Genomic DNA, 27,989 nt, shown 5'->3' with positions numbered 1-27,989 from the left:
GCTGGGGAATGTGAAATGGGTGAAGGGAGCCAAAAGGCAAAAGCTTCCAGTTATAAAATAAAGAAGTCATGGGGATGTAATGTACAGCATGGTCACTATAGTTAATAATACTGTACTACACATTTGAAAGTTGCTAAGAGAATAGATTTTAAAAGTTCTCATCACAAGAAAAAAACTATGTAACTATGTGTGGTGACATGTTAACTAGACTTATGGTGGTGATTATTCTGCAATATATCAAATATCAAATCATTATTTTGTATACTTGAAACTAATATAACATCATGTCAGTTTTACCTCAATAAAAACAAACAAAAATATATATGGCCTATCTTAATAAACCAGGGGAGGAATTTACAAAGGGGTTTCAAGAGCCTAGCCAGTAATAGTACTGCCTGAAAGTTAGAAAGTACAGCTTTATAGTTAAGATCATATTCTCTGGAGTCCAACTACCTGGGCTCACCTTCCACCTCTGCTTCTTACTAGCTATGTGATCTTGGGCAAGTTTCTTGGCAACCCTGAGCCTCTGTTTCCTCACCTAAAAAGTGGAAGACTGGGAGGCCTGGGTGGCTCAGTGGCTGAGCATCTGCCCTCAGCTCAGGATGTGATCTGGGGGTCCTGGGATAAAGTCCTGCATTGGGATCCCCATAGGGAGCCTGCTTCTCCCTCTGCCTATGTCTCTGCCTCTCTCTCTCTGTCTCTCATGAATAAATAAATAAAATCTTTAAAAATAAACAATGAATACAAATTTAAAAAATTAAAAGTGGAAGACTAACAGTTCCTGTTTCATAGGGTTGTTCTGAGGATTGAATCAAGTAATTCTCATGTTACAGAACTACGCGCTCAGTAAATGTCAACTGTTATTACAAAACAAAAATGAAGAAGCAAAAATATATAAAATAAACTTCAAATTATGTTTAGTAAGCAGTGTTTCAATTTAGAAATGATCTAAATATCCAATAAATATCCATTAACTCAATTTATTGTCAGTCCAAAGCTAACCACATTACAAATCATCTTCAAGCTGACATACTACAGAAGATACTGTTGAAATACAATTGTCAATAAATAAAACTTTAAAATAATTACTGTCAGAATAATGAATCAATTTGCTTAAACACAAATCTGTATTTTTCATACCTTAAAAATTAAGTAGAAGTAATGCTAGCTTCTTTGAGTATATCTGTATACATTTAGGAAGAACTTACCTAAGTTGAATAAAAACATAACCTTGTATTATAATCTATATTGATAAATCAAAAAAATTGCTCTTTCTATTAACCCAAAGTTAACCAGCAATGTATAAGTTTTCCAGTTTATTCGTGTCTTCCACACATTGGTTATTGTATGTCTTATTCTAGAGGGCATAAAATGGTATCTTACTGTGATCTTAATTTGCATTTCTCTGATGACTAAGGATGTTGAGCCTATTTTTATGCACTTATTAGTCAGAAGTCCTTTTAAAAGAATTTTTTTTTTTTTTTTTTTAGAATGTGATTTTCTTAAGAGTACTGACCGTGCTTGCACATGCTCCTGCTCACTCTCTTGCTCTCCCTTCACCTGCTGCAAGAGACTTACAGTATCTCACTTAATGTTGGAATCACATACACACACATTATAGTAAACATATGAAAACTCACTCCTATCTCACATATTATTTACACAAGAATGAAATCCTTGATCTAATTCCCTTGGGTAGGTATGCTGTTGGAATTCAGAATTTTTCAGATTTTGAAATGATAATAGATTGCACATACCACATATTACATAATGCTTCCACAGGGGCTTGGGATAGTATTCATAGTCAAATACATTTCTATTTCTGCAGAAAAAAATATGAATATTCACACCAAGAGGAATAAATAGAGATCATAAACAGCTTCAGGTTATGCTGTGCTGCCAAATCAGTTCACCCCAAACTAGCCAAAAAATTTTTCATTTTCAGAACTTTCTGGATTCCAGAATTGTGGATAAAGACTTGTGGGAGAAAAAAAAATAAAGACTTGTGGGGCTATTTATATCAATGTAAGAGTTGAATAGGCTACCTGACAATGTTCAGGTTATTTGACATTTAATTAAATATTTATTAATTTTGAATTTTCAATTTTCTTTTCCTATTTTGGAGCCAATAACTTTTTCCCAAATATCAACCATCTAATAGGCTACTAGGAATCTCTTAAACTCTGTGCACTATACCCCCAGTACAGACAAAATACTCCTGTTGATTTATGTAAACATGAGAAGGGACTCAGAAACAAGAGCAAAAACAAAAGAGTAGCATGAACTTGTAAGAACAGTGAAAAAACGCTAACGGCCAGAATAAGTGAGTGCTTAAGAATAATGCCAAAATGAGGAAGGAGAACATTTACTCAGTACCTGTGAAATATCCAGCACTGAGCTAACTTTTTTCAAATGCCATCTCTTTAATCACCATTCAAAACCTAATAAGAGGGTATTATTATCCTCATTTTGGAGATGAGATCAAATATTCAGAATTTAAGAGCTTTCCCCAGAATTAAACAGTCAGTATGTGATGGAACCAGGATTTGAATCTATGTCTTCCAAATCCAAGGTCAATACTCTTCCCATAATAATGTCTTGGTATATTCAGAATAGAATACATACAAAGAGAGTAATCCGGGATCCCTGGGTGGCGCAGCGGTTTGGCGCCTGCCTTTGGCCCAGGGCGCGATCCTGGAGACCCGGGATCGAATCCCACATCAGGCTCCTGGTGCATGGACCCTGCTTCTCCCTCTGCCTGTGTCTCTGCCTATCTCTCTCTCTCTCTCTCTGTGTGTGTGTGTGACTATCATAAATAAATAAAAAAAAAATTAAAAAAAAGAGAGTAATCCTTGGGGAAGAGATTTACATCTTTTTCATTAGGTAAAATAATTAAGCCAACTGGAGATAAGCAAAAATGACCAAGAGAATTGAATACTAACAAATAGGAAAGAGGAAAAAGACACTCAACTAATTTAAGAGATTTTATATCTCTAACCCTCAATGAGTTTTCATCAAAGGTTAACATAAGAGTTTGCAGATATAATTTCAGAACCAAAGTTAGTAATAGTCACAAATCATGAAGAAAAGAAGGAGTATCTGATAATGCACAAACATTTTCCTTATTTCTAAAATTGGGGGAGGGGGGTAAATTCCAAAAACATTAGATCACTAAAGTTTGACCTCAGTCTTGAGCAAAACTCTTAAGTGGAATCCTAAACGAATGACTTATAGAGCACAACATTGTGATCACTATTTCACTAAAACCAATAAGCATACCAAAATAAGCCCATTTTCTCTTTTATATGGTTCTTTAACTGATTCTAAGAAAAGGGTCTTAAGTTAAAGTCCGTGGCTTGTGAACTTTGAAATCACACGCAAAATTTAGTGCATGTGAACATTTTTCTGGCTGGACAAAAGGTCTTTTAGCTTTCATTAGATTTTCAAAGTTGTAGACTCAGAGGCTTTTGTGATCTCATGGCAGTGAGAAAAAAATGAAGTCTCCGATCAGCCTGTGCACGTCCTGTGAGTCCTCTCTTGTCTCCATGGTGATCTCCTTTGCCTCTTGGTTGCTGGGTGCTCTGATGGTACCTGCTGCTTAAAATCTATCACTTGTGAATTCTGATCAGTCTTGGCTCTAATAGAGTTTTCCTTAACTTGTTTGATTCTACCTCCGCAATTGCTGTTGCTGTAGACTCTCTGAGCCTCATACAGGGCCTCCATCTGGCCTCGACAGTCTCCCCTACAGCCTCTCCTGCAGAGGTGCTTCATCTGCCTGAGGAATTTCTGGTGCCCTTCCATACCTCATGGGGACCAAAGGAGATGCAGGAGTGCTACCCCAGGCCCTCTCTCTGCCTCACCACTCTGTACTCTGCAACTTGCACTTACCAGACTGGCCCCACAGGAAGTAACAGTCTCTTTCCAGGATCCCAAATGAATGATGGAGCACAGGCCTCCTCTGCTTTTTGGCATTTCTCTCAACCTACCCACCCCCTCTCAACCACACACATACACATGCACACACAGAGATTTCAGCACAGAGAATCAATGTGTGTATGATCACACTTGAATGTTATTGCTTACTCTCTTCTCTCTTCTCTTTGTCCCATATTCTATCAGATCAGAAGAATTAGGATTTCCATCACCTTATACTGCAGAAGAGATGTTCCATAAGTTATATTCTTGTAGGGGTAACATTTATCCTTCCCCAGGTCTATAATAGCAGAAGGGTTACAGAGAAAACTGATTTATGGGCCTGCTAGGAGGTAGATGTATGTGTGTTGGAAGGGAATGGTGAAGATTGAAAATTTCATAGCCTTAGTATTTTTAGACATTACCCAATTACATGTGATAATTGTCCTGAAATATTTGAACGATGTGATCCAGAAGATAGAATTAACTTATTCTTTATTCTCTAATGGGCTGAAATACACCAGTGGTGTAAGCTACAGGAATGCAAATTTAGATTTTTTTTTAAAACTTTCCAGTGAACAGAGGTTTTGTTCAAACATAAAATAGGATAATATAAGAAATAGGGATGCCTAGGTGGCTCAGCGTTTGAGTGTCTGCCTGTGGCTTGGGGCGTGATCCTGGAGTCCTGGGATTAGGTCCCGCATCTGGCTCCCAGCATGGAGCCTGCTTCTGCCTCTGCCTCCATCTCTGCCTCTCTCTCTCTCTCTCTCGGTCTCTCATGAATAGATAAATAAAATCTTTTTTAAAATTATCCCTTCCTTTAAAAAAAAGGATAATATAAGAAATAATGGGATGGTGTCACTGGAAATGTTAGTATTAAATCACAAGTTTGGATGGCTGCTGATCAAAGATACATAGGGGAAAAAATCCACCTTGGTTTAAAGATCATAATAAATGACCTTAAAATTACCTAAGGATACAGACTGTCATCTTTTTTTTTTTCCAAATGAGATTTTAATCATTTCTCTTCTGACATTATTAGCAAGTAGACTGCAGACTGACATGTCTCTAAGTTGACCATCCACTACTCTATCTCAGACTAAAGGTAGCCAAGACTTGAGGCTAGCAGTAGAGAGGAAAAGTCATATGCAAGGAATTGAAACACCAAGCCCGTGTCACATATTGGCATGCAGTCTAAATTTACACTACTCATATGGTGTGGGATTCTTAAAAATTCACATACACACACAAGAAATAACTGGACCTGATTAAAAATTCAAAGGCTATGTCCGAGACAAATGACAATTTTCTTTGTAGGGAAACTTCACAACCCAAGCATGTGAAATCCCCACTGAAATAATCTTCTAAAATGAGTTTACAATCAAGAGTTGCAAATTATGAGGAAACAAACTACAAAACAAAGTTAGCAAAATAGCATACCAAGAACTAGATGTAATAAAACAATCTGAATGTAATGTAAAATAAATATGTTCTATCAAAAGAAAATTCAGAAATCTCTACTTAACATGAATATTTTATTGAGCAAGGAACAAACTATTGGAGAATAGGGAGACTTCCAATCTAAAGTAGTTAAACTCCAATCTCAGCAGTTACAGCTCAGTTTATAAAGCATGAAAACAGGAGTGCATTTTCTGTTGTGTCCTGTACTAGAAACTTACACTCTTTTTCATCCCAAGCTCACTTTGTAGCTGATTAGCTAGGGAGCATTTTTTTTCTTAGTAAGGTTTACACCCAACGTGGGGCTTAAACTCACTACCCCCCAAATCCAGAGTGAGCCAACCAGGTGCCCTCCAGCTATAAAGCTTTAAGGTCATACGGACATGAAGAAATCTTAACTTTTTAAGGTCAGAGTAAGCGTTTGGGGAAATCAGGACAGTTTTAACTTTTGGTTGCATGATTATGAGTGGTCTAAGAATATATTCAAACTGTGGTCTCCATTTTGGTTTTGCTTTAACAGTTACAAATAATAAAAGATTAAAGAAATATTTGGATCCAAAATGAAAGAACAATACAAGAAAGAAAGAGAGTAAGAAAGAAGTTAGGGAGGGAGAAAGGAACGAACCAAATTGATTTCTTTTTTTTTTTTAATTTTTATTTATGATAGTCACACACAGAGAGAGAGAGAGAGAGAGGCAGAGGGAGAAGCAGGCTCCATGCACCGGGAGCCTGACGTGGGATTCGATCCCAGGTCTCCAGGATCGCGCCCTGGGCCAAAGGCAGGCGCTAAACCGCTGCACCACCCAGGGATCCCAAATTGAGTTCTTAAAAGAACCAAATAGAACTTACAGAAACAAAAAATATAATCACTGAAATTGAAAACTCAGTAGACAGATTAGATAATAGTTTAAATACAATTGAGAAGAAAATGTGTTACCTGGAAAGTAGATCTGAAAGAATTACTAGGGACATAGATAAATGGATGGAAAACATAAAAGAGGGATATAATAGGCAGAATAATAGCCCCCCAAGGATGTTCACATCCTTTTTTTTTTTAATTTATTTATTCATGAGAGACAGGGAGACAGAGACAGAGAGAGAAGCAGGCTCCATGCAGGGAGCCTGACATAGGACTCGATCCCAGAACTCCAGAATCACACCCTGGGCTGAAGGCAGGTGCTAAACCGCTGAGCCACCCAGGGATCCCGGACGTTCACATCCTAATCTCTGGAACCTGTGAATATGTTACATGGAAAGGGGTGAATTAAGGTTGCAGATGGAATTAAATTGGCTAACTGGCTGACCTTGAGTAGGGAGAGTGTCCTGGATTATCCAGGTGGGCCCCTTGTAATCATCAAGGTCCTTAAAAGCGAAAGAGGAGAGAGAAGAGCATAGGAAGCAGACAGATGGCTGTGTGAAAAAGACTTGCCAATGTTTCTGGCTTTATTTTTTTTTATTTATTTATGATAGTCACACAGAGAGAGAGAGAGAGAGAGGCAGAGACATAGGCAGAGGGAGAAGCAGGCTCCATGCACCGGGAGCCCGACATGGGATTCGATCCCGAGTCTCCAGGATCACGCCCTGAGCCAAAGGCAGGCGCTAAACCGCTGCGCCACCCAGGGATCCCTGTTTCTGGTTTTAAAGATGGGAAAATGGGACCATGAACCTTCAAGGAATGCAGGCAGCCTCTAAAAACTGGAAAAGACAAGGAAATGAATTTGCTCCTAGAGCCTCCAGAAGGAATGCAGCTGTGGCAAAACATTGATTTTATCTCTGTGAGACTCATTTCAGACTTCTGGCCTATAAAAATGTAAAATAATAAATTTGTGTTTTTTAAAGCCAACTAAGTTAATGATTTGTTACAATAGCAGTGGGAAACTAATATAAGAGGTTAAAGCCATGTGAAGTGAAAGGAATGATCCGACATATATCTAATAAGAGAAAACACATAGAGGAAATATAGTATTTTTAAATGGCTGAGAATTTTCCAGAATTGAAGAGATGAGTCTTCAGATTGAGAAATCACACAAAAATCTGAATGTGATACCTATCTACTAATCCACAACCATGAACATTGTAGTGAATTATATGAGATAAAGTCTTTTTTTTCTTAACTTTTAAAAATTTTATTTAATTCAATTAATTAACATATAATGTATTATTGGCTTCAAAGGTAGAGGTCAGTGATTCATCAGTCTTATGTAATACCCAGTGCTCATTATATCATATGCCCTCCTTAATGTTCATCACCCAGTAACCCCACCTTCCATCCCCTCCCCTCCAGCAATCCTCGGTTTGTTTCCTATAATTGAGAGTCTCTGGGATGCCTGGGTGGCTCAGCCATTGAGCATCTGCCTTCAGCTCAGGGCGTGGTCCCGGAGTCCTAAGATTGAGTCCCATATTGGGCTCCCTGTAAGGAGTCTGCTTCTCCCTCTGCCTGTGTCTCTGCCTCTCTCTGTGTGTCTCTCATGAATTAAAAAAAATTTTTTTAAAGAGTCTCTTATGGTTGTCTCCCTCTTTGATTTCATCTTGTTTTTTCTTCTCTTCCTCTATGATCCTGTTTTGTTTCTTAAATTCCACATGAGTGAAATCATATAATTGTCTTTCTCTGATTCACTTATTTCTCTTAGCATAACATCCTTTAGTTCTATCCACGTCATCGCAAATGGCAAGATTTTTTCTTTTTTGATGGCATAGTAGTATTCTGTTGTATATACATACCACATCTTCATTATCCATTCATCTGTTGATGGACATCGAGGCTCTTTCCATAGTTTGGCTATTGTGGACACTACTGCTATAAACATTGGGGTGCAGGTGCCCCTTTAGATCACTACATTTGTATCTGTGGGGTAAATACCCAGTAATGTAATTGCTGGGTCTTAGGGTAGCTCTATTTTCTTTTCTTTTTTTTTTAAGATTTTATTTATTTATTCATAGAGACAGAGAGACAGAGAGAGAGAGAGAGAGAGAGAGAGAGAGAGGCAGAGACACAGGCAGAGGGAGAAGCAGGCACCATACAGAGAGCCTGACGTGGGACTCGATCCCAGGTCTCCAGGATCACGCCCTGGGCTGCAGGCGGCGCTAAACTGCTGCGCCACCGGGGCTGCCCAGGGTAGCTCTATTTTCAACTTTTTGAGGAACCTCCATACTGTTTTTCAGAGTGTCTGCACCAGCATGCATTCTCACCAATAGTGTACAAGGGTTCCCCTTTCTTAGCATCTTTGCCAACATCTGTTGTTTCCTGACTTGTTCATTTTAGCCATTGTGACCAGTGTGAGGTGGTATTTCATTCGGTTTTTATTTGTATTTCCTTGATGCCAAGTGATGTTGAACATTTTTTCCTGTGTCTGTTGGCCATATGTATGTCTTCTTTTTTTTTTTTTTTTTTTTATGTATGTCTTCTTTAGAGAAATGTCTGTTCATGTCTTCTGCCCATTTCTTGATTGGATTATTTGTTCTTTGGGTGTTGAATTTGAAAAGTTCTCTATAGATTTTGCATATTAGCCCTTTATCTGATAGGTCATTTGTTTGTTTCCTTTGCTTTTTATCTTGATGAAGTTCAAATAGTTCTTTTTTGACTTTGTTTCCCTTGCCTTTGGAAACGTGTGTAGCAATAAGTTGCTGCAGTCAAGGTCAAAGAGATTGCTGCCTGTGTTCTCCTCTAGGATTTTTATGAATTCCTGTCTCACATTTAGGTCTTTCATCCATTTTGAGTCTATTTTTGTGTATGGTGTGAGAAAATGGTCCAGTTTCATTCTTCTGCAAGTGGCTGTCCAATTTTCCCAACACCATTTATTGAAGAGACTGTCTTTTTTCCATTGGATATTCTTGCCTGCTTTTTTGAAGATTAGTTGATCATAGAGTTGAGGGTCCATTTCTGGGTTCTCTATTCTGTTCCATTGCTCTATGTGTCTGTTTTTGTGCCAGTACCACACTGTCTTGATTATTACATCTTTGTAATAGAGTTTGAAGTCCAGAATTGTGGTTTTCTTTTTCAACATTCTTTGGCTATTCGAGGTCTTTTCTGGCTCCATACAAATTTTAGGATTATTTGTTCCAATTCTATGAAATAAGTGGATATTTTGTAGGGAATGCATTGAATGTACAGATTGCTCTAGGTAGCATAGATATTTTAACAATATTTGTTGTTCCAATCCATGTGCATGGAATATTTTTTCCATTTCTTTGTCTTCCTCAATTTCTTTCATGAGTGTTCTATAGTTTCCTGAGTACAGATCTTTTGCCTCTTTGGTTAAGTTTATTCCTAGGTATCTTATGGTTTGGAATAAGTAAATGGGATTGACTCCTTAATTTTTTATAAGAGAAAAAGTCTTAAAAACAAACAGACCCTCCAGCATGGGCAAGAACAAGACATCCAGGACTCTCTTTCCAGGAAGGTAACAAATGTCAGTGGTCAACCAATGCTATCAATATTCAAAATTAGACTCTAGGTGTGGCCTGTGATCCTTTAATCTAGGGATTCCTGGGTGCTGGCACACTCTCAGGGAAGAATTTAGACAAAGAAGATGGAAGGAAGCTGGTTCCACAAAAACAGATTCCCCTTCTTCTTTGTCCTCAGTCTTCTAATTCAAGGTAAGAAAGGGGCAACAACGGGGGGAAAAAGCAAAGACTCTCTGTAGTTGAACACCTAGAAACTTCTTACAAATTTTCAATTCCCAGAGATTACCTAAAATGCGCATTCTTATTTCATAATTTTGTTATAATAATGCCTGAATAGACTTTCCTTCTCTGAAAGATAGAAAATATCCTTCCAGAGATGTGCCACACAGAAACACTTCTATTTCTCTTCCCATGAACCATCCCTGATTGTCTTCTCTACCATTTAGCGTAAATGTCCATCCATCTTTTTACACACAGGTACAATTCTTTTTTTCTATAGCTATGAAACCCACCCCATTCTAGCAAAGTGCTCATTTTAAGCCATAACTTGCCCATCCACCTACAGAATCAAGTGCTCTAGGTTAGGTAAGATGCCAGAAGGTAGCAGGTGGAGAGTGAAAATGGAGTGTGCTTCTCTTTCAGGGAGTTAGCATGGTATAGTAGAAAGAACATGGGATTTGGAGACAGACAAACCTAGGTTTGAATCTTGGTCCCTCACTTTGCTCCTTATTTAACCTTGGGCAAATTACCTGGCTTCTCTGAGCTCCAGTTTCCTCATATGTAAAACAGAACCTACCTTTCAGAGTTGTGAGGATTCAATGAGAGAAAGTGAGTAGCAGTGGCTGCCTGGCATTTCATAGGTATCAATAAATGTCATCTCTCCCACTTATATTGTCATATAACTTCTGGATAAGGGTCCATAGAGGAGGGCTGTACCAGTGGTGACTTTAGGGGCCAGTACAAAAAAGAGAAAGAAATTGTACACCTAGTCTACTCAGCAGAAAACATTAGAAATGTTCATCTGGTTACTCACAGACCATGCTTGACAAAAAAATACTCATTGCTCATAGAATGATTCAAGGATTTAGCTGGAGAGCACTGTGACTCTGGGAATGGATAAAGCTCGATGTTCTTGGCACACAACCCTCTCTCTCGTTCCAGGTTGTTATTCCTCTAACAAATTTCTACCAGTAGAGAATTGGAATATCTATTAGTCAGAAAAGAGGGGAAGGAAATACCTCAAAAGCCTCAAAGTAGAAAACTGATAGACAGTTGAGCAGCAAAATAGGGAGAAGGAAGGAAATAAGGGGCAGTGAAGATGAAACAGGTGCATTCTCTTTGCCCCCTCCCCCCAGTGGAATCCTATCCGATGGCTATCACTGTCCCAGGGCTCAGTTTGCATATGGATTTGGGCATGCTTTGCATGGAAATAGAAACATTAGGAAGATGGCCAGAGCCCTAACTCATCTTACCACATTAGCTTCCATCATTTGCCTTCCAGCCCAACCCACCTCCCTGGCCTTGGTAGGCAGCACCCAAGCTCTGGGTGATCCTCCTCCCCATTCTCTATCTCCTCACTGGGGGTGTATGCTGCAGCAACATCAAACAAATTAGGGTTCAGATCAAGTCCAGTTTCTGCCCTTTATATATTTGACCTCAGGAATTTAATTCCTCTTATTGCATCTCAGTTGACTCATTTATTACATAAGGATAAAAATCATTTCTACGTGATAGAGGGTTGGGAGGATTAAATGAGGTAATTTGTTTTAAGAGCTTAGACTATACCTGGCACATAGTCAATGCTCAATAAATTTTAGCTATCATTATTATCACAGGCAACCCCCAAGATCCTGTCATAAGGACCTTTCCTATAGGCAACATGAGACTTCCCTCCTTCTCACACATTCTATATCCACTACAGGAAAGGGCAGTACCTTCATCATCAACTGCTCAGGGTTTGGCCAGCATGGGGTGTACCCCACTGTTCTGGATTCAGCGTTTGACAGGAAGGCTTTCCGTCCAGTCACCAACTTCAGCATCCCCACTCTAGTCAATATCTCCTTCACTATGTCTGCCATCCTAGATGTGGTGAGTGCTGACCTCTCTGGCCCTTAATTTTTTCCCACCCTGGCAAGGCAACCACAAAAGCCCTTGTCTGCACTGCAGCTTCCTCTATCATCGCTATATGTCATTTGCCCAATGGGGATCTCAAAGAAACTGTGTCTGGTTCAATAGGATGAGATATAACAGCACATAGAAAATTTCTTTTCACCCAGTGATTCTTTACCCTGGCTGCATACCACTGTTCAGGCTCCACTCCCAGAGGTTCTGATTGGATGGAACCCAAACTTCAGTATTTTTAAGCTCCTCAAGTGATGCTAAGAGACAGCCAGGGTTGAGAAGTCCTCCTGTCAACTCTCCAACCCATGGCCCAACACATCGGTTTAATCAAGCTCTTGTACTTGACCTACATGTTGGTCTTGATCACAGCACTTTTACATACCCTAAGGGTTGATAAACAAAAGTGGGGAGTGGGAGGAATGGACAGACTTCTTAACAGCACCATACTGGAAACAGGAAATTCTTTTGACAGGATGAACAACTACAGCTCTTGTCATCATTCCTGTGGCTGGAAATGGTATGGCCAATACTGTTTATTTTATTTTCTCTCTTCATTTATAATCAGAAAGGATTTTAAACAAAGATATAATTATGACCTTTATGTACCTAACAACATATCTTTGGAACACATGATGGAGAAGTTGAAAAATCTACAATGATGGTGAGAGGATTCAATATACTGCTTTCAAAAATCAAGTAGAAAAAGAATAAAAATATTGTGGTTTTTAGCAGCTCAACTAAGAAACTTGATTTAAGGGCACCTGCATGGCTCAGCTGGCAATATCAACTCTTGATATTGGCTCAGGTCTTGATCTCAGGGTCATGAGTTTAAGCCCCATGTTGAGCTCCATGCTGGACATGGAGCCTACTTAGAAAAAAAAAAAGAAAAGAAAAGAAAAAAACTTGATTTAATAAACATCAACCTTTGTGCCAACGAACAGGTAAAATCTCTTTTGACACGAATGGAATATTGTCCCACACTGACCATATTTTTGGCCACAAAGAAGATCTCAATAAAGTTGAGAAAACAGAAATTAACTAGACCACAATCTCTGATCACAATACAAGAAAATGAAACTAACCAGAAAAAGATAGCCCTCCCAAAGAAAACCTTATTGTCTGGGAATTTAAAATTAAACTTCCCGATAATTTGGCCTAAAGAGAAAACAGGGGCACCTGAGTGGCACAGTCAGTTAAGCATCCGACTCCTGCTTTTGGCTTAGGTTGTGATCTCAGGGTCATGACATAGAGCCCTGCACCAGATTTGGCACTTAGTTCAGAGTCTGCTTGAGACTCTCTCTCCCTCTCCCTCTGCCTCTTCCCACTGTGTGCACACTCATGCGTGCATGCTCTCCTCTCTAATAAATAAATAAATCTTTAAAAAAATAAAGAGAAAATAAGGCAAATAGAAATTATGAACTAATTAGAAATGAAGAGTCCTACATATGAAAATCTATAAATATAGCCAAAGTATAGCCAAACTCAGTAGAAAATTTCTATCTTAGGTGCATTAATTAGAAAACAAGAGGGGATGGGCAGCCTGGGTGGCTCAGTGGTTTAGCACCGCCCAGCCCAGGGCCTGATCCTGGAGACCCGGGATTGAGTCCCACGTCGGGATCCCTGCGTGGAGTGTGCTTCTCCCTCTGCCTTTGTCTCTGCCTCTCTCTCTCTGTCTCTCATAAATAAATAAAATCTTTTTTAAAAAAAGAAAAGAAAACAAGAGGGGGAAAATGAAAGTAAATGAAATAAGTTTCCAATTTGAAAAGCTTGGTTGAAGGGAAGGAGAGAGGAGAGGAGTAATTGTAATGGTCACCTAATATTGCTCCCAAAGTATAGTTACCAGATGGGCAGCACTGGTTTACTACACCAGCTGGAAACGTAGAAATGCACACAATCTTGGGTCTTGCCTAGTGTAACCAACCATCCCAGGATGCCCAAGACTGAGGAATTCTCAGTATGTGGAATTTCCAATGCTTAAACCAGCAAAATCCTCAGGGTAAGTTAGTCACCCAACCTACTGAATCAGCTTCTACAGTTCAATACAATCCCCAGGTGTTTTATATACAAAGTGAGATTTGAAAAGCACTGATCTAGTACAAGTCTTCATTTAATGTGCATAGAGCCCTGTGCCCTATGTTGTGGCTGTGGTTTCACTGCAGCTGCTGTTGAAAGTGTCCTTAGATGAGACAAGCACACCCAAAATTGGACAATCCTTGGAAAAGAGAGTTAGGAAAGGTCATCCCAGAGACAAGGGAGGGTGGTGCCTGGTACCTGCCAAGGAGAGGAAGACCACTAAGTCTCTTGACTTCAAAGAACCCAAGGGTTTGTTCAAGATCTCCTTACAATAAAGACTGGTGAAAGGGGTCCTGAAGACAGTTGAAGCCATGCTATATATACTAACACATAATACCTATGAACAACATTAGTTTCAAAATCCATTGATTAGCCTTATTTCACTTGATACTTACTAATCCCCTTATTTCACACTAAGGAAATTTTAGCTCAGAGAGGCTAAGTTACTGATCTTCAGCTCTGAATCTCATTCCTACTGAAGAAAGGAGGGGATTTCTCTGATCACCAGTAGTTTCTCACAGAAATGGGAAAGGAGAGGAATCAAAATTTATGAAGGAAAAAAAATTTATGAAGAAATGAACACAGAGTGTTTCAATTCTATATGTAATTCTTATTTCTTGAAAAAAGCTAAAGTAAATTTATCAAAATATTTACTCTACAAAGTTTGAGTGATAGAAACACATGCTTATTATATTATTTATCTACTTTTGAAGTGCTTGAAATATTTCATAACTCTTTTAAAGAAAAATCAAAGGACAGGAAAAAATAGCCTCAATTCATATCAGGCTCTCACTTCTCCTCCACTGGGCTCTAGGTCTGGGATAACCCATTTATCAGATGGAACCCAGAAGAGTGTGAGGGCATCACGAAGATCAGTGTGGCAACCAAGAACCTGTGGCTCCCAGACATTTTCATCGTTGAGTTGTGCGTATTAAGGGCTGGGAAAAGCCAGAGGGAAGCCCCATTTCCTGGAATCAGTAGAATTTACAATATACCATTTGGAGCCACTATAAGTGGTCTTAGATGGCTGAGAAATGACCAGAAAGGTAAGAAGAAAAACCATAATACCTACATCCCACTCCATCTCTCTTACAGTATGGATATAGATAAAACCCCAAAAGACCTCACAGCATACGTAAGTAATGAAGGTCGCATCAGATATAAGAAACCCATGAAGGTGACCAGCATCTGTAACCTGGACATCTTCTACTTCCCTTTTGACCAGCAGAACTGCACACTCACCTTCAGCTCATTTCTCTACACAGGTAAGTTGCAGTGGAGTCTCAGGGATGTGGGTGAATGAGAGCAACCAATACAACAGAAAGTAAAATATAAAGAAATTATGAACAGATGGTGACCAAGGTGTATAGGTAGAGCAAAGATTAAGGCTCTATGGATGTTTAAATATTTTCCATAAAGGCAGAACCCAAATCTGTCTTGTTGATACCATTCCCTGTTGCAAAGTTTCTGCCATATGGTAGATATCAAAAATATGTGTTTAATGAAAGGATGGAAAAAAAGAGTGCAGTTGAGTTGATAGGCAACTATATCCTTGGGAAATGACCTGGAATTCCCTTTCAGTAGAGAACATGTTACTGGGCATGGAGAAAGAAGTGTGGGAAATAGCAGACACGTCCCGGGACATCGTTCAAACACATGGAGAGTGGGAGCTCCTGGGCATCAACAAAGCCACCCCAAAGATGTCCCTGGGCACCAGCCTATATGATCAGATCATGTTCTATGTGAGTTCAGAGGTCCTTGCTTTTTCCTTCCTTGCTTGCTTCTACCCTTACCTAGAATTTCCACCAGGTGGGTATCTCCCAAGTTTCAGGGTTTCTCAGTTTTACTTCTGCCAGACTTGAACCTTATCTCTTGGCTGCCTAGCCATGCTCTTTTCCCTAAAGCTCACTGTTCTGGCCTAACTCATCCCTGGAAGATTCTGTACTTAATTATGAAACTGCATTCTGCATACCTCTAGATCTCAGGGTAATATCAGACCAACAAGAAAGGGAGAGATATGGAGCATCTAGGTGGCTCCGTTGATTAAGCATCTGCTTTTGGCTCAGGTCATGATCTCAGGTCCTGGGATCCAGCCCCCAGTCAAGCTCCCTGCTCAGTAGGGAGTCTGCTTCTCTCTCTCCCTCTGCCCCTCCCCCTATGCGCTCTCTCTCGCTCTTTCTCTCTCTCTAAATAGATAAATAAAATGCCTATTTTATTTTAAATAAGAAAAAGAAAAGAAAAAGAAAGGCAGAGACATAATCACTACTATTCCTGGCAGCCTCCAAATACTTTATCCACTGCCTTCTCTTCCCTCTCCCAAGGTGGCCATCAGGCGCAGGCCCAGGCTCTACATCATAAACCTTTTAGTGCCCAGTGGCTTCCTGATTGCCATCGATGCCCTCAGCTTCTACCTGCCAGCAGAAAGTGGAAATCGTGCTCCATTCAAGATAACCCTTCTGCTGGGCTACAATGTCTTCCTGCTCATGATGAATGACTTACTCCCGACCAGTGGCACTCCTCTTATCAGTATGGCCTCCCTAGCCTTTGTGAAAAGGGTGGGAAGGATTGGCTGAACTAGCTCAGTGGAGGGAGATATACTAGGAATAGAAAGCTCTATGCCTGCTGGGGTGGGATTGGAAGAGAAGTCCTTGGTTGGTGCCTCTGGACCACATGTAGGCCTACCTTCCCTCCAGGTGTCTACTTCGCCCTGTGTCTGTCTCTGATGGTGGTCAGCCTGCTGGAGACCATTTTCATCACCTACCTGCTGCACCTGGCCACCACCCAGCCCCCACCCATGCCTCGGTGGCTCCACTCTCTGCTCCTCTACTGGGCCAACCCAAGGACATGCTGCCCCACTGCACCCCAGAAGATAAATAAAGGCATAGGCCTCCCCCCTGCCCATCTGCCTGGTAAGGGGAGTCAGCACTGCCCACACTTCCTCTTCCCACAGCTCCACTCCTCTGCTCCTGCCTCCTTCCCTGGCCCCCTCCCTCTTCAGGTGCACTTCATGGCCCATGGCTGAGTCTCTTTCCCTCTGTAGGTGTGAAGGAGCCTGTGGAGTTGGTGAGAAAGGTGTCAGGTCCCAGAGAGGCAGAGTTAAATGGGTGTCCTGAGTCCACAAGGGCCCAGCAGGAAGATGAAGCTCAGAGGCAGCACTTGGTCAACTTGTGGGTGCAGTTCAGCCACATGATGGACACCCTGCTCTTCTGCCTCTACTTGCTCTTCATGGCGACCTCTGTGGTCACAGTCATTGTCCTCTGGAACATCTAGCATGATGTCTATCTTCTTCTGCAGATCCCAGCCAAGAACTGCTTCTGGCTTCCAGAGACCAGCCAGATCTTTACCCCTTATTGAGTATTGACTGTCATAGCCCAAAGATGACCAGTTCCCTGCTGCATTCCATGCTTCTCAATCCAGCCCCACTGATCAGTCTCAACCCAACTCCAGACATTTTCCTCTTGTATCTACATTGTGTTGGCTTCCCTCAGTCTTCCCATGTGCTTCTAGTCCCACTTCCTCTGCTTGCTTACTTGTCCCAATAAATCATTCTGCAGAGATATCTGGTTCCTTGTCATATTTTCAGGTAGCAAATTAACTATTCAGAACTGATAGTTTCAAAATATCACCTGTGCATCCCTCTGCCTGTGATAAAATTTTGATGCTATAACAAACTCTTCTCTTACCTTCAAGTTCAATGTGACAACTCTCTTGTTTGGGAAGTTTTAATTTTCTTAGGCATTTTTATTTCTTTAAAGATTTCATTTTTTTTATTTCATTTATTTTTATTTTAGAGAGTGAGAAAAACAGAGCATGAGCAGAGGAGGAGCACGGGGGCGCGGGGGGTGGGGGGGATGGAGATAATCTCCAATAGACACCATGCTGAGCATGGAGCCTGACTCAGGGCTAACTCCCAAGACCCTGAGATCATGACCTGAGCCGAAACCAAGAGTTGGTCGCTAAACCAACTGAGCCACCCAGGTGCCCCTCTTAGGCATGTTAAAAGACATATTTCTTACTTGTAGATTCTTTTACTCATCTTTTTCATTATTATACAGGCATACTGCAGAGATATTGCAGGTTAGATTCCAGACCACAATAAAGCAAATATCACAATAAAATGAGTCAATGAGTGTTTTGGTTTTCCAGTAGATCTAAAAGTTGGAGTCAGTTCTCTCAAAACCTGCCACTGCTTTATCAACTAAGTTTATGTAATGTTCCAAATCCTTTGTTGTCATTTTGACAATCTTCACAGCATCTTCACCAGGAGTAGTTTCCATCTCAAGAAACCACTTTCTCTGCTCATCCATAAGGAGCAATTCCTCATCCATTAGTCTTATCATGAGATTGCAGCAATCCAGTCCCATCTTCAAGCTCCACTTCTAATTCTAGCTTTCTTGTTATTCCCCCACACCAGTGGTTACTTCCCCCACTGAAGTTTTGAGCCCCTTCATGTCATCCATAAGGTTGGAATCAACCTCTTCCAAACTTCTGTTAATGCTGATATTTTGACTTCTTCCTATGAATCACAAATATGTTTAATGGCATCTAGAATGGTAAATCCTTTCCAGAGGTTTTCAATTTACTTTGTCCGAATCCATCAGAGGAATCACTAACCTTTGCAGCTACAGCCTTAAAAACTGTATTCTTAAATAATAAAACCTGAAAGTCAAAACTACTTTGACCCATTCTGGCTGCAGAATGGATGTTGTATTATATCAGGCACGAAAACATCAATCTCATTGTGCATCTCCGTCAGAGTCTTGGTGACCAGATCCATTGTCCGTGAGCAGAAATATTTTGAAAGAAATCTTTTTTTCTGAGCAGTAGGTCTCAATAGTGGGCTTAAGATACTTAGTAAACCAGGGAGGCCTGGGTTTACTAAGGCAGTTGAGCATCTGTCTTTGGCTCAGGGCATGATCCTGGTCTGGGGATTGAGTCCCAGATCAGGCTCCCTGCAAGAAGCCTGCTTCACCCTCTGTCTCTCCGTCTATGTCTCTGCCTTTCTCTGTGTCTCTTATGAATAAATAAAATCTTAAAAAAAAAAAAAAAACCTTAGCAAACCATATCAGATGCAGATGTGCTGTCATCCAGGTTTTGTTGTTCCATTTAAAGAGCACAAATAGGGATCCCTGGGTGGCGCAGCGGTTTGGCGCCTGCCTTTGGCCCAGGGCGCGATCCTGGAGACCTGGGATCGAATCCCACGTGGGGCTCCCGGTGCATGGAGCCTGCTTCTCCCTCTGCCTGTGTCTCTGCCTCTCTCTCTCTCTCTCTCTCTCTCTGTGACTATCATAAATAAAAAAATAAAAAATAATTTAAAGAGCACAAATAGAGCAGATTTAGCATAATTCTTAAGAGCCTTGGGATTTTTGTAAGAGTAAATGAGCATTAGCTTCAATTTAAAGTCACCAAAAAAAAAAATTAAAAAAAAAATAAATAAAGTCACCAGCCACATTAGTTCTTTATAAGAGAGTTAGCCTGTCCTTTGGAGCTTTAAAGCCAGGCATTGACTTCTCCTCTGTAGCTATGAAAGTCCTAGGTGGCATCTTCTTCTGATAGAAATCTGTTTCTCTATCTTGAAAACCTGTTGTTTAGGGTAGCCACCTTCATTAATTATCTTAGCCAGATCTTCTGGATAACTTACTGCAGCCTCTGCATGAACAATTGGCTGCTCCACCTTGTACATTTATACTATGGAAATGGTTTCTTTCCTTAAATCACATGAACCAACCTCTGCTAGCTTTACATTTTTCTGCTCTAGCTTCCTCGCCTCTCTCAGCCTGCACAGAAGTGAGAAGAATTAGGACCTTGCTCTGGATTAGGCTTTGGTTTACGGGATTGTTGTGACTGACTTGATCTATCCAGACCACTCAAACTTTCTCCATAGCAGCAATAAGGCTGTTTTATTTTCTTATCATTCATGCGTTCACTGTAGTAACACTTTTCATTTCCTTTAAGAACTTTTCAAAGATTTTTTATTTGAGAAAGAAAGAGAAAGAGTGTGCAGGGGGGAAGGGGCAGAGGAAGAGGGAGAGAGAAACCCAGGCAGACTCTGCACTGAGCACAGCTCGATCTCACAACATCTGAGATCATGACCTAAGATGAAACCAAGAGTCCAAAGCTTAACCAACTGCACCACCCAGGTGCTCCAAGAATTTTTCCTTGGTATTCATAATTTGGATAACTGCTTGGTGCAAGAGACAAGGCTTTTGATCTTCTCATTTTTGGCATGCATTCCTCACTAAGCTGAATCACTTCTAGCTTTTGGGTTAAAGTGAGAGAAGTATGACCCTTCCTTTCATTTGAACTCCTAAAGGCTCATTGGCTTAATTTCAATATTGTTGTGACTGAAGGAATGAGGAAGCCAGAGGAAAGGGAGAGATGGGGGAATGGCCAGTTGGTGGAGCAATCAGAACACAAACATTTATTAAGTTCACTGACTTACATGGGCATAGTGTGTGGCACTCCAAGACAATTATAATAGAAACATCACAGATCGCTAATCACAGATCACTGTAACAAATAAAGCAATGAAAAAGCTTGAAATATTGAATTACCAAAATGGACAGAGACAGAAAGTGAGCAAATGCTGCTTGAAAAATGGTGCTGATAGACTTGCTTGATGCAGGATTGCTGCAAATCTTCAATTTGTAAAAAAATAATAATAATAAAAATAAAAATCTGTGAGGTACAATAAAACTAGATGTGATAAAATGAAGTATAACTGTAAATGAGTTCTGCAAGATTATAGGATACAAAAATCAACATACAAAAAGCATTATATTTACATACATTAGCAATAAATAACCTGACAATAAAATTAGGAATCATAAAAAATAAGACATTTAAGAATAAATTTAACAAAAGTATAAGATTTATATATTGAAAACTACAAAATACTACTGAAAAAATTAAAGAAAATAAAAATAAATGGAAATAGGGTAGCCCAGCTGGTTCAGCAGTTTAGCGCTGCCTTCAGTCCAGGGCGTGATCCTAGAAACCTGGGAGAGTCCACATCGGGCTCCCTGCATGGAGCCTGCTTCTCCCTCTCCCTGTGTCTCTGCCTCACTCTCTCTCTCTCTCTGTCTCTCATGAATAAATAAATAAAATATTTAAAAAATAATAAAAAATAAATAAATGGAAACATATATCATGTTCTAGATTTGGAAAACTTAATATTGTGAAGATGGCAATATTAACCTACAAATTCAACACAATCCTTATCCTGCCTTTTTTTTGGAGAAATTGACCAGCTTGATTCTAAAATTCGTAAGGAAATGCAAGAGACTCAGAATAGCCAAAATAATCATGGAAGAGAACACAGTTGGTGGTCCCATAATACCTGATTTCAAAACTTCCTACAAACTAAAAAAATGGAGATAGTGTGTTGCTGACATAAGAACAGACATAGAGATCAATGAAATAGAATTGAGAGTTCATAAACAAACCCTAATATTTATGATTAGTTTATTTTTTTACAAAGGGACCAAGACAGAAGCACCTGGGTGGCTCAGGTGGTCAAGCGGCCAGCTCTTGATTTCAGCTCAGGTCATGTTTTCAGGGTCCTGGAACTGAGCCCTGTGTGGGGCTCTGCACTCAGCTGGGAGTCCTCTTGAGAATTCTCTCCCTTTGCCCCTCCCCCCACTCAACTCTCCCTCTCTCTCAAATAAATAAATCTGTAAAAAAAAATTTTTAAAATTAAAAAAAGAAAAGAAAAGAAAGAAACCCCAAAACTGGACACCTAGGTGCCTCAGTCAGTTAAGTAAGCATCTGCTTTGGCTCAGGTCATCATCCCAGGGTCCTAGGATCCAGTCCCACGTGGAGTTCCCTGCTCAGCAGGGAGTCTGCTTCTCCCTCTCCCTCTGTCCCACCCCTGCTTGTGCTCTATCTCTTTCACATAAATAAAATCTTAAAAATTAACTAATTAATAATTTTTAAAAACCCAAAGAGACCAAGACAATTCAAAGTGGACAAAGAATAATTTTTTCAGCAAATGATAGTAGGACAATTACATTTCAATATGCAAAAGAATGACTTTGGATTCCCAACTCACCTGCACAAAAAATTAACTCAAGGGTGCTTAGGTGGCTCAGTTAATTAAGTGTCTGCCTTTGGCTCAGGTTCATGATCCCAGGGTCCTGGGCTCCACCAGCCTCTGGTTGGGCTGCCTGCTCAGCAGGGAGTCTGCTTTGCCCTCTCCCTTTGACCCTCCCCCTGCTCAAGCTCTCTTGCCCTTTCTCTCTCTCTCAAATGAATTAAGAAAAAAAAATCTTAAGAAAAATTAACTCAAAGTAGATCACAGAACTAAAAGTAAAAGCTAAAACTCATAGAAAAGAGGGTTTTTTTTAAAAAAAAATAGGAGTTTTTATATAGTTTTTTACATAGGAGTAAATCTTCATAATCTTTGGTTTGTTAATGGTTTCTTAGATACATCAAGTGCACAAATGATAAAAGGTAGATAAATAGGACTTCATCAAAATTTAAAACCTTTAAAAAAAAAATTTAAAACCTTTGTGCTTTAAAAGAATCATCAAGAAAGTGGGAGGGGCACCTGGCTGGCTCAGTCAGTGAAATATGCAACTCTTGATCTTGGGGCTGTGGGTGTGAGCCCCACATTGGGTGTTGAGATTACTTGAAAATAAAATCGGAAGGAAGGAAGGAAGGAAGGAAGGAAGGAAGGAAGGAAGGAAGGAAGGAGAGAAAGAAAGAAAGAAAGAAAGAAAGAAAGAAAGAAAGAAAAGAAAGAAAGAAAGAAAGAAAGAAAGAAAGAAAGAAAGAGAAAGAAAGAAAGGAAGGAAGGAAGGAAGGAAGGAAGGAAGGAAGGAAGGAAAAGGAAAGGAAAAACAAACCCCACACACTGGGAAAAAAATATTTGAAGTTCATATATCTGATAAAGGACTTGTCTCCAGATTATATAAATAATAATAATATTATTATATTCTTACAACCCAACAGTAAGTAGATAACCAATTTTTTAAAAAAGCAAATAATTTGAATAGATATTTCATCAGAGGAGATATACAAATGGCCAATAAATATTAAAAGATGCTCAACATCTTAGTCATTAGGAAAATGCATATCAAAATCACAATTAAAAAAACAATATCACAATGAGACACCATTCATACTCATAAGGATGGCTATAATTAAGAAGACAGATAATAACAAGTATTGGTGAGGACATAGAGAAAGTGGAACCTTTGAATATGAACCTTTGAAACTGAATACTTTGCTGATGGGAATGTAAAATGGTTCAGCCTCTTTGGAGCATAGTTTGATGGTTCCTCAAAATGTTAAAACAGACTTACCACATGACTCAACAACTCTACTCCAACGTATATACTCAAGACAAATAAAAACATATGTTCACACATACTTGTATACAAATGTTCATAGTAGTATTATTTATAATAATTGCCAAGAAATGGAAACAAGCCAAATGCCCATCCACTGATGATAAACAAAATCTAGTATATACTTATGATGGAATATTATTTGATCATTAAAAAAGAATGAAGTACTGATACATGCCAGAGCATGGATGAACTTTGAGAACGCTATGTTAAATGAAATACACAAAAGGCCACACTGTGTCATACCATTTATATAAAATGTCCAGAATAGGCACATCCACAGAGATACAAAGTAGATAAGGAGCTGGCTATGGCTGGCAGAGGAGACAGCATTCAGTTGGGAGGAAGGGGGAGTAACTGCTAATGGGTATAAGGTTTCTTTATGGGATGATGAAAATGTACTAAAGTTAGATTATGGGGGTAGTTGCACACCTCATTTAAATATAGTAAAAACATTGAAGTGTGCATGTTAAATAAGTGGACTATATGGTACGTAATTCTAAAGCTGCTACATAAAATGAAATTGAGTGATATTCTACAAAATAACTGATCAGTACTTATCAAAAGTATCAAAGTCAAGAAAGACAAGGAAAGACTGAAGAATTGTCACAGATTGGAGGACACTGCAGGAAGTGAAAACAAATGTAACGCAATGGGGGACCTTGGTGGAATCCTGGAACAGAAAAAAGTGATACTGAAGGGGAAAATTGTTAAAATTCTAATAAACTCTGTAGCTTACTTAATATTATACCAGTTCATGGCTTTCATAATGGTACTACGGTTAATGTTAACATTACGGTTAATGTTAATGTTAACATTAGGGAAAGAATATTAGGAAACTCTATACTATTTTGCAACTTTTCTGTGAATCTAAAATTATTCCAAAATATTTTTTTGAAAAGAGAAAAATGGAATGCCTGGGTGGCTCAGTGGTTGAGCATCTGCCCTTAGCTTGGGGCGTGATCCCAGAGACCCAGGATTGAGTCCCACACAGGACTTCCTGCGGGAGCCTGCTTCTCCCTCTGCCTATGTCTCTGCCTGTCTCTGTGTTTCTCATGAATGAATAAAATCTTTTTAAAAAATTATTTTTAAAAAAAGAAAAGAGAAAAACTTGGGAGATATTTCAACAACTGCATGTATGAGCTTTCTTCTTTTGACCCTGTAAAACAATAAACTGTTCAAAGAAAAAGCACAGGGGTGTCTGGGTGGCTCAGTCAGTTAATACTCTGACTCTTGGTCTAGGTTCAAGTCATGAGCCGCTCTCATTAATAAATAAATAAAATCTTTAACATAATAATAATAATCCAAAGGGAGTGGCACCTGGGTGGCTCAGTTGGTGAAACATCTGCCTTTGGCTCAGGTCATGATCTCAGGGTCCTAGGATCAAGCCCTACATCGGGCTCCATGCTCAGCAGGGAGCCTATTTCTCCCTCTCTCTCTCTGCGCCTCCCCAAGCTCACTCTCTCTTCTGCTCTCTCTCTCTCAAATAAATAAATAAAATCTTTAAAAATAAAATAATCCAGGGATCCCTGGGTGGCGCAGCGGTTTGGCGCCTGCCTTTGGCCCAGGGCGCGATCCTGGAGACCCGGGATCGAATCCCACGTCAGGCTCCCAGTGCATGGAGCCTGCTTCTCCCTCTGCCTGTATCTCTGCCTCTCTCTCTCTCTCTGTGACTATCATAAATAAATAAAAAAAAAAAAATTTAAAAAAAAAATAAAAAAAAAAATAAAATAATCCAAAGGGAAAGGCAAAAATGGGGGGGGGGGGAGTACTACAGATGGAATAAGATTCTTTATGAGTTGATCAGTGTTTTATAAGGTGCCAGGTACACAAGGATTCATTATACCACTTTTTCTACTTTTGTATATATTTGAACTTTTACATTATAAAAGGTTTTAAAATAATGCTGTTTCTTGGGGTGCCTGGATGGCTCAGTCAGCTAAACCTCTGCCTTTAGCTCAGATCATGATTCCAAGGTCCTGGGACCAAGCTCCCTGCTCCGTGGGGAACCTGCCTCTCCCTCTCCCTCTGCCCCTTCTCCCACTCATATTCTCTCTTGCTCACTCTCTCAAATAAAGAAATAAAATCTTTAAAAAAAACTATTGGGGCACCTGGGTGCCTCAGTCAGTTAAGCATCTACCTTCAGCTCAGGTCATGATCCCAGGATCCTGAGATCAAGCCCTGTTTTCGGAGCCCTGCTCAGCAGGGAGTCTGCTTTTCCCTCTGCCCCTCCCCCTGCTCATGCTCTCTCTCACTCATGCTCTTTCTCTCAAATAAATAAAATCTTAAAAAAAAAAAAAAAAAAACTTGCCTTTTTCTTTCCTTTTGTCTCCTTTCTGTGACACATCCTAATCTCTTCTCAGGCAGATGCAGACCTCAAACCAGCTATGATGATGTCACGTATTCAGAAAGATAAAAAAAAAAAAAGCACATTACTTGTTCTCAAAATATTATCTACAGTTAAACTAGTATTATGGCACAAAGTTTGAGGCAGTGATTCTCAATTTTGGGGTTACAGACTCAGGAAACCAGCCAGGGTTGACAAATACACAAGTATTATCTGCAGATGGAATAAACTGTATCATATATATATGTATATATATATGATCACATGTCATATAATATACACATGAGATATATATGTATGTATAACTATTTTCAGAGGTGTTTTTAATTTCCAAATACATGGAATTTTCTTAATTATCTTCATATTATTGATTTCTAACTTAATTATACTGTGGTTAGGAAACATGCTTTGTGTTGTTGTGAGTTTAAGCCTCATGTTGGGCTTAGGAGTTTACATTTTTTTAAAAAAGCCTTCTTATGGGGTGCCTGGCTGGCTGGGTTGGAAGAGCATGTGACTCTTAATCTCAGGGCTGTAAGTTTGAGTTCCACATCAGGTATAGAGATTACTTAATTTTTTTTTAATATTTATTTATTTATTTATTTACTCATTTATTTATTTATTCATGATAGACATAGCGAGAGAGAGAGAGAGAGAAAGAGAGAGAGAGAGAGAGGCAGAGACACAGGCAGAGGGAGAAGCAGGCTCCACGCAGGGAGCCCGACGCGGGACTCGATCCCGGGTCTCCAGGATCGCGCCCTGGGCCAAAGGCAGGCACCAAACCGCTGAGCCACCCAGGGATCCCCGAGATTACTTAAATTTTTAAAAAAATTTTAAAATACATTAAAAAAAGAAAGAGGAACAAGAAAACATGCTTTGTATCAAACTTTAATACACACATGAATCCTCTGGGGATCTTGTCAAAATGCAGATTTTGACCCAGGAGATCTGGGGGTGGGCCTGATTTTTTTACTTTTTTTTTTTTAAGTAGGCTCCATGCCCAATGTGGGCGTTGGACTCAGGACCCTGAGATCAAGAGTCATATGGTCTACCAACTAAGCAAGCTAGGTGCCCCTGAGCTTATACATTCCTTTTTTCTTTTTTTAGCTTATACATGTCTAACAGGTTGTCACATGATGCTGATGTTGCTCTCGGACCATATTTTTCATGGAAAGGGTCTATATAATACCAATTAGTTGATATCTGTTGAGATTTGCTTTATGCATGGTTAATACTCACAAATGTCCCACAGGCATCTGGAAATAATGTGTATTATTCACTTTTTGAACGGTGTTCTACATATATCTATCAAATCAAAATGGTTAATTGTGATATTCAAGTCTTCTGTATCCTTATTCATTTATCTTTTTGATCTACCAAATACTGAGAGAAATATATTTAAAACCTTTTACTATAATGGTGTGTTTGTCAATTATTTCTTGTAGTTTTGCAATTTTTACTTCATATGCTTTGAAGCTTCATTTTAGGAGCACAGAATTTGAAATATTTTATCTTCCTGGCACATTAAAGCTTTATCATTATAAAGTGTTTCAGGGATCCCTGGGTGGCGCAGCGGTTTAGTGCCTGCCTTTGGCCCAGGGCACGATCCTGGAGACCCAGGATCGAATCCCACGTTGGGCTCCCAGTGCATGGAGCCTGCTTCTCCCTCTGCCTATGTCTCTGCCTCTCTCTCTCTCTCTCTCTCTCTCTCTCTCTGTGACTATCATAAATAAATAAAAAATTAAAAAAAAATAAAAATAAAGTGTTTCAATTTCTTGTAAAATTTATCAACAGATTTGTTTTGAACAATATTTGTCTGGTGCATCTTTTTTCATCTCTCTTAGCTTTTCTGAGTCCTTATATTTAAGTGTGTTGCTTGTAAACAGCATATTGTTGAATTTTTTGATCCACTTTTTACATGAATAATAAAAAGATCTTAGAATATTTTAACTCTAATCATCTCCTTCTTGACTTATATGTGCAAGTAATTTGGCACTTTCTTTTTTAACCCTCCTCAGTTTAGACATTAATATTATTTATATCCTATAAATCCTATATATGTGTGAGATTTACTCACACATTTACTTTTTTTTTTTTTTTTTTTAACTAGATCTTCCATTCTGCATCTCAGACCTTTGTTCTGGAATTTTCTCCTTCTGCTTGAGGTAGATCTTTTAACAGTGCTATTCAATATGCTGTTCAAAATGGTGGAAATCATCAATATCTGTACTGTCCAATATACAAGCTACTGGCCACACTTGATTACTGAACACTCGAAATGTGGCAAATGTGACTAATCACTGAATTTATTATTTTATAATTTTATT

At 39.4% G+C, this 27,989-nt stretch overlaps 1 protein-coding gene and 1 long non-coding RNA gene across 2 annotated transcripts in view; one reads left to right on the top strand and one right to left on the bottom strand.

Moving 5' to 3' along the window:
* The window catches only part of LOC121477484, a 61,503-nt gene that overhangs the window by 24,778 nt on the left and 8,736 nt on the right, over positions 1-27,989 (bottom strand). The window lies entirely within an intron of this gene.
* Positions 9,763-17,525, top strand: LOC121477481 (5-hydroxytryptamine receptor 3E-like). The gene is made up of 9 exons (XM_041731854.1): positions 9,763-9,966; positions 11,696-11,862; positions 12,368-12,412; positions 14,783-14,892; positions 15,064-15,233; positions 15,550-15,710; positions 16,290-16,494; positions 16,662-16,877; positions 17,009-17,525. Exons 1-9 carry the CDS (start codon positions 9,900-9,902, stop codon positions 17,236-17,238), a joined length of 1,371 nt encoding a protein of 456 aa, XP_041587788.1. The 5' UTR covers positions 9,763-9,899; the 3' UTR covers positions 17,239-17,525.

The sequence above is a fragment of the Vulpes lagopus genome, chromosome 17, assembly GCF_018345385.1.
Source record: "Vulpes lagopus strain Blue_001 chromosome 17, ASM1834538v1, whole genome shotgun sequence".
Lineage (NCBI taxonomy): Eukaryota > Metazoa > Chordata > Mammalia > Carnivora > Canidae > Vulpes > Vulpes lagopus.
The sequence above is the reverse complement of the archived record's forward strand: the minus strand, read 5'-3'. Positions and strand labels throughout refer to the sequence as shown.

What these genes read in the sequence shown, in the direction of transcription:
- LOC121477481 (XM_041731854.1), top strand. Translation starts at nt 9,900, where the DNA reads ATGGAAGGAAGCTGGTTCCACAAAAACAGATTCCCCTTCTTCTTTGTC. An exon ending in CAGCTCATTTCTCTACACAG is followed by an intron (nt 15,234 to 15,549) that starts GTAAGTTGCAGT and finishes ATTCCCTTTCAG; the next exon opens with TAGAGAACATGTTACTGGGC. An exon ending in ATGATCAGATCATGTTCTAT is followed by an intron (nt 15,711 to 16,289) that starts GTGAGTTCAGAG and finishes CCCTCTCCCAAG; the next exon opens with GTGGCCATCAGGCGCAGGCC.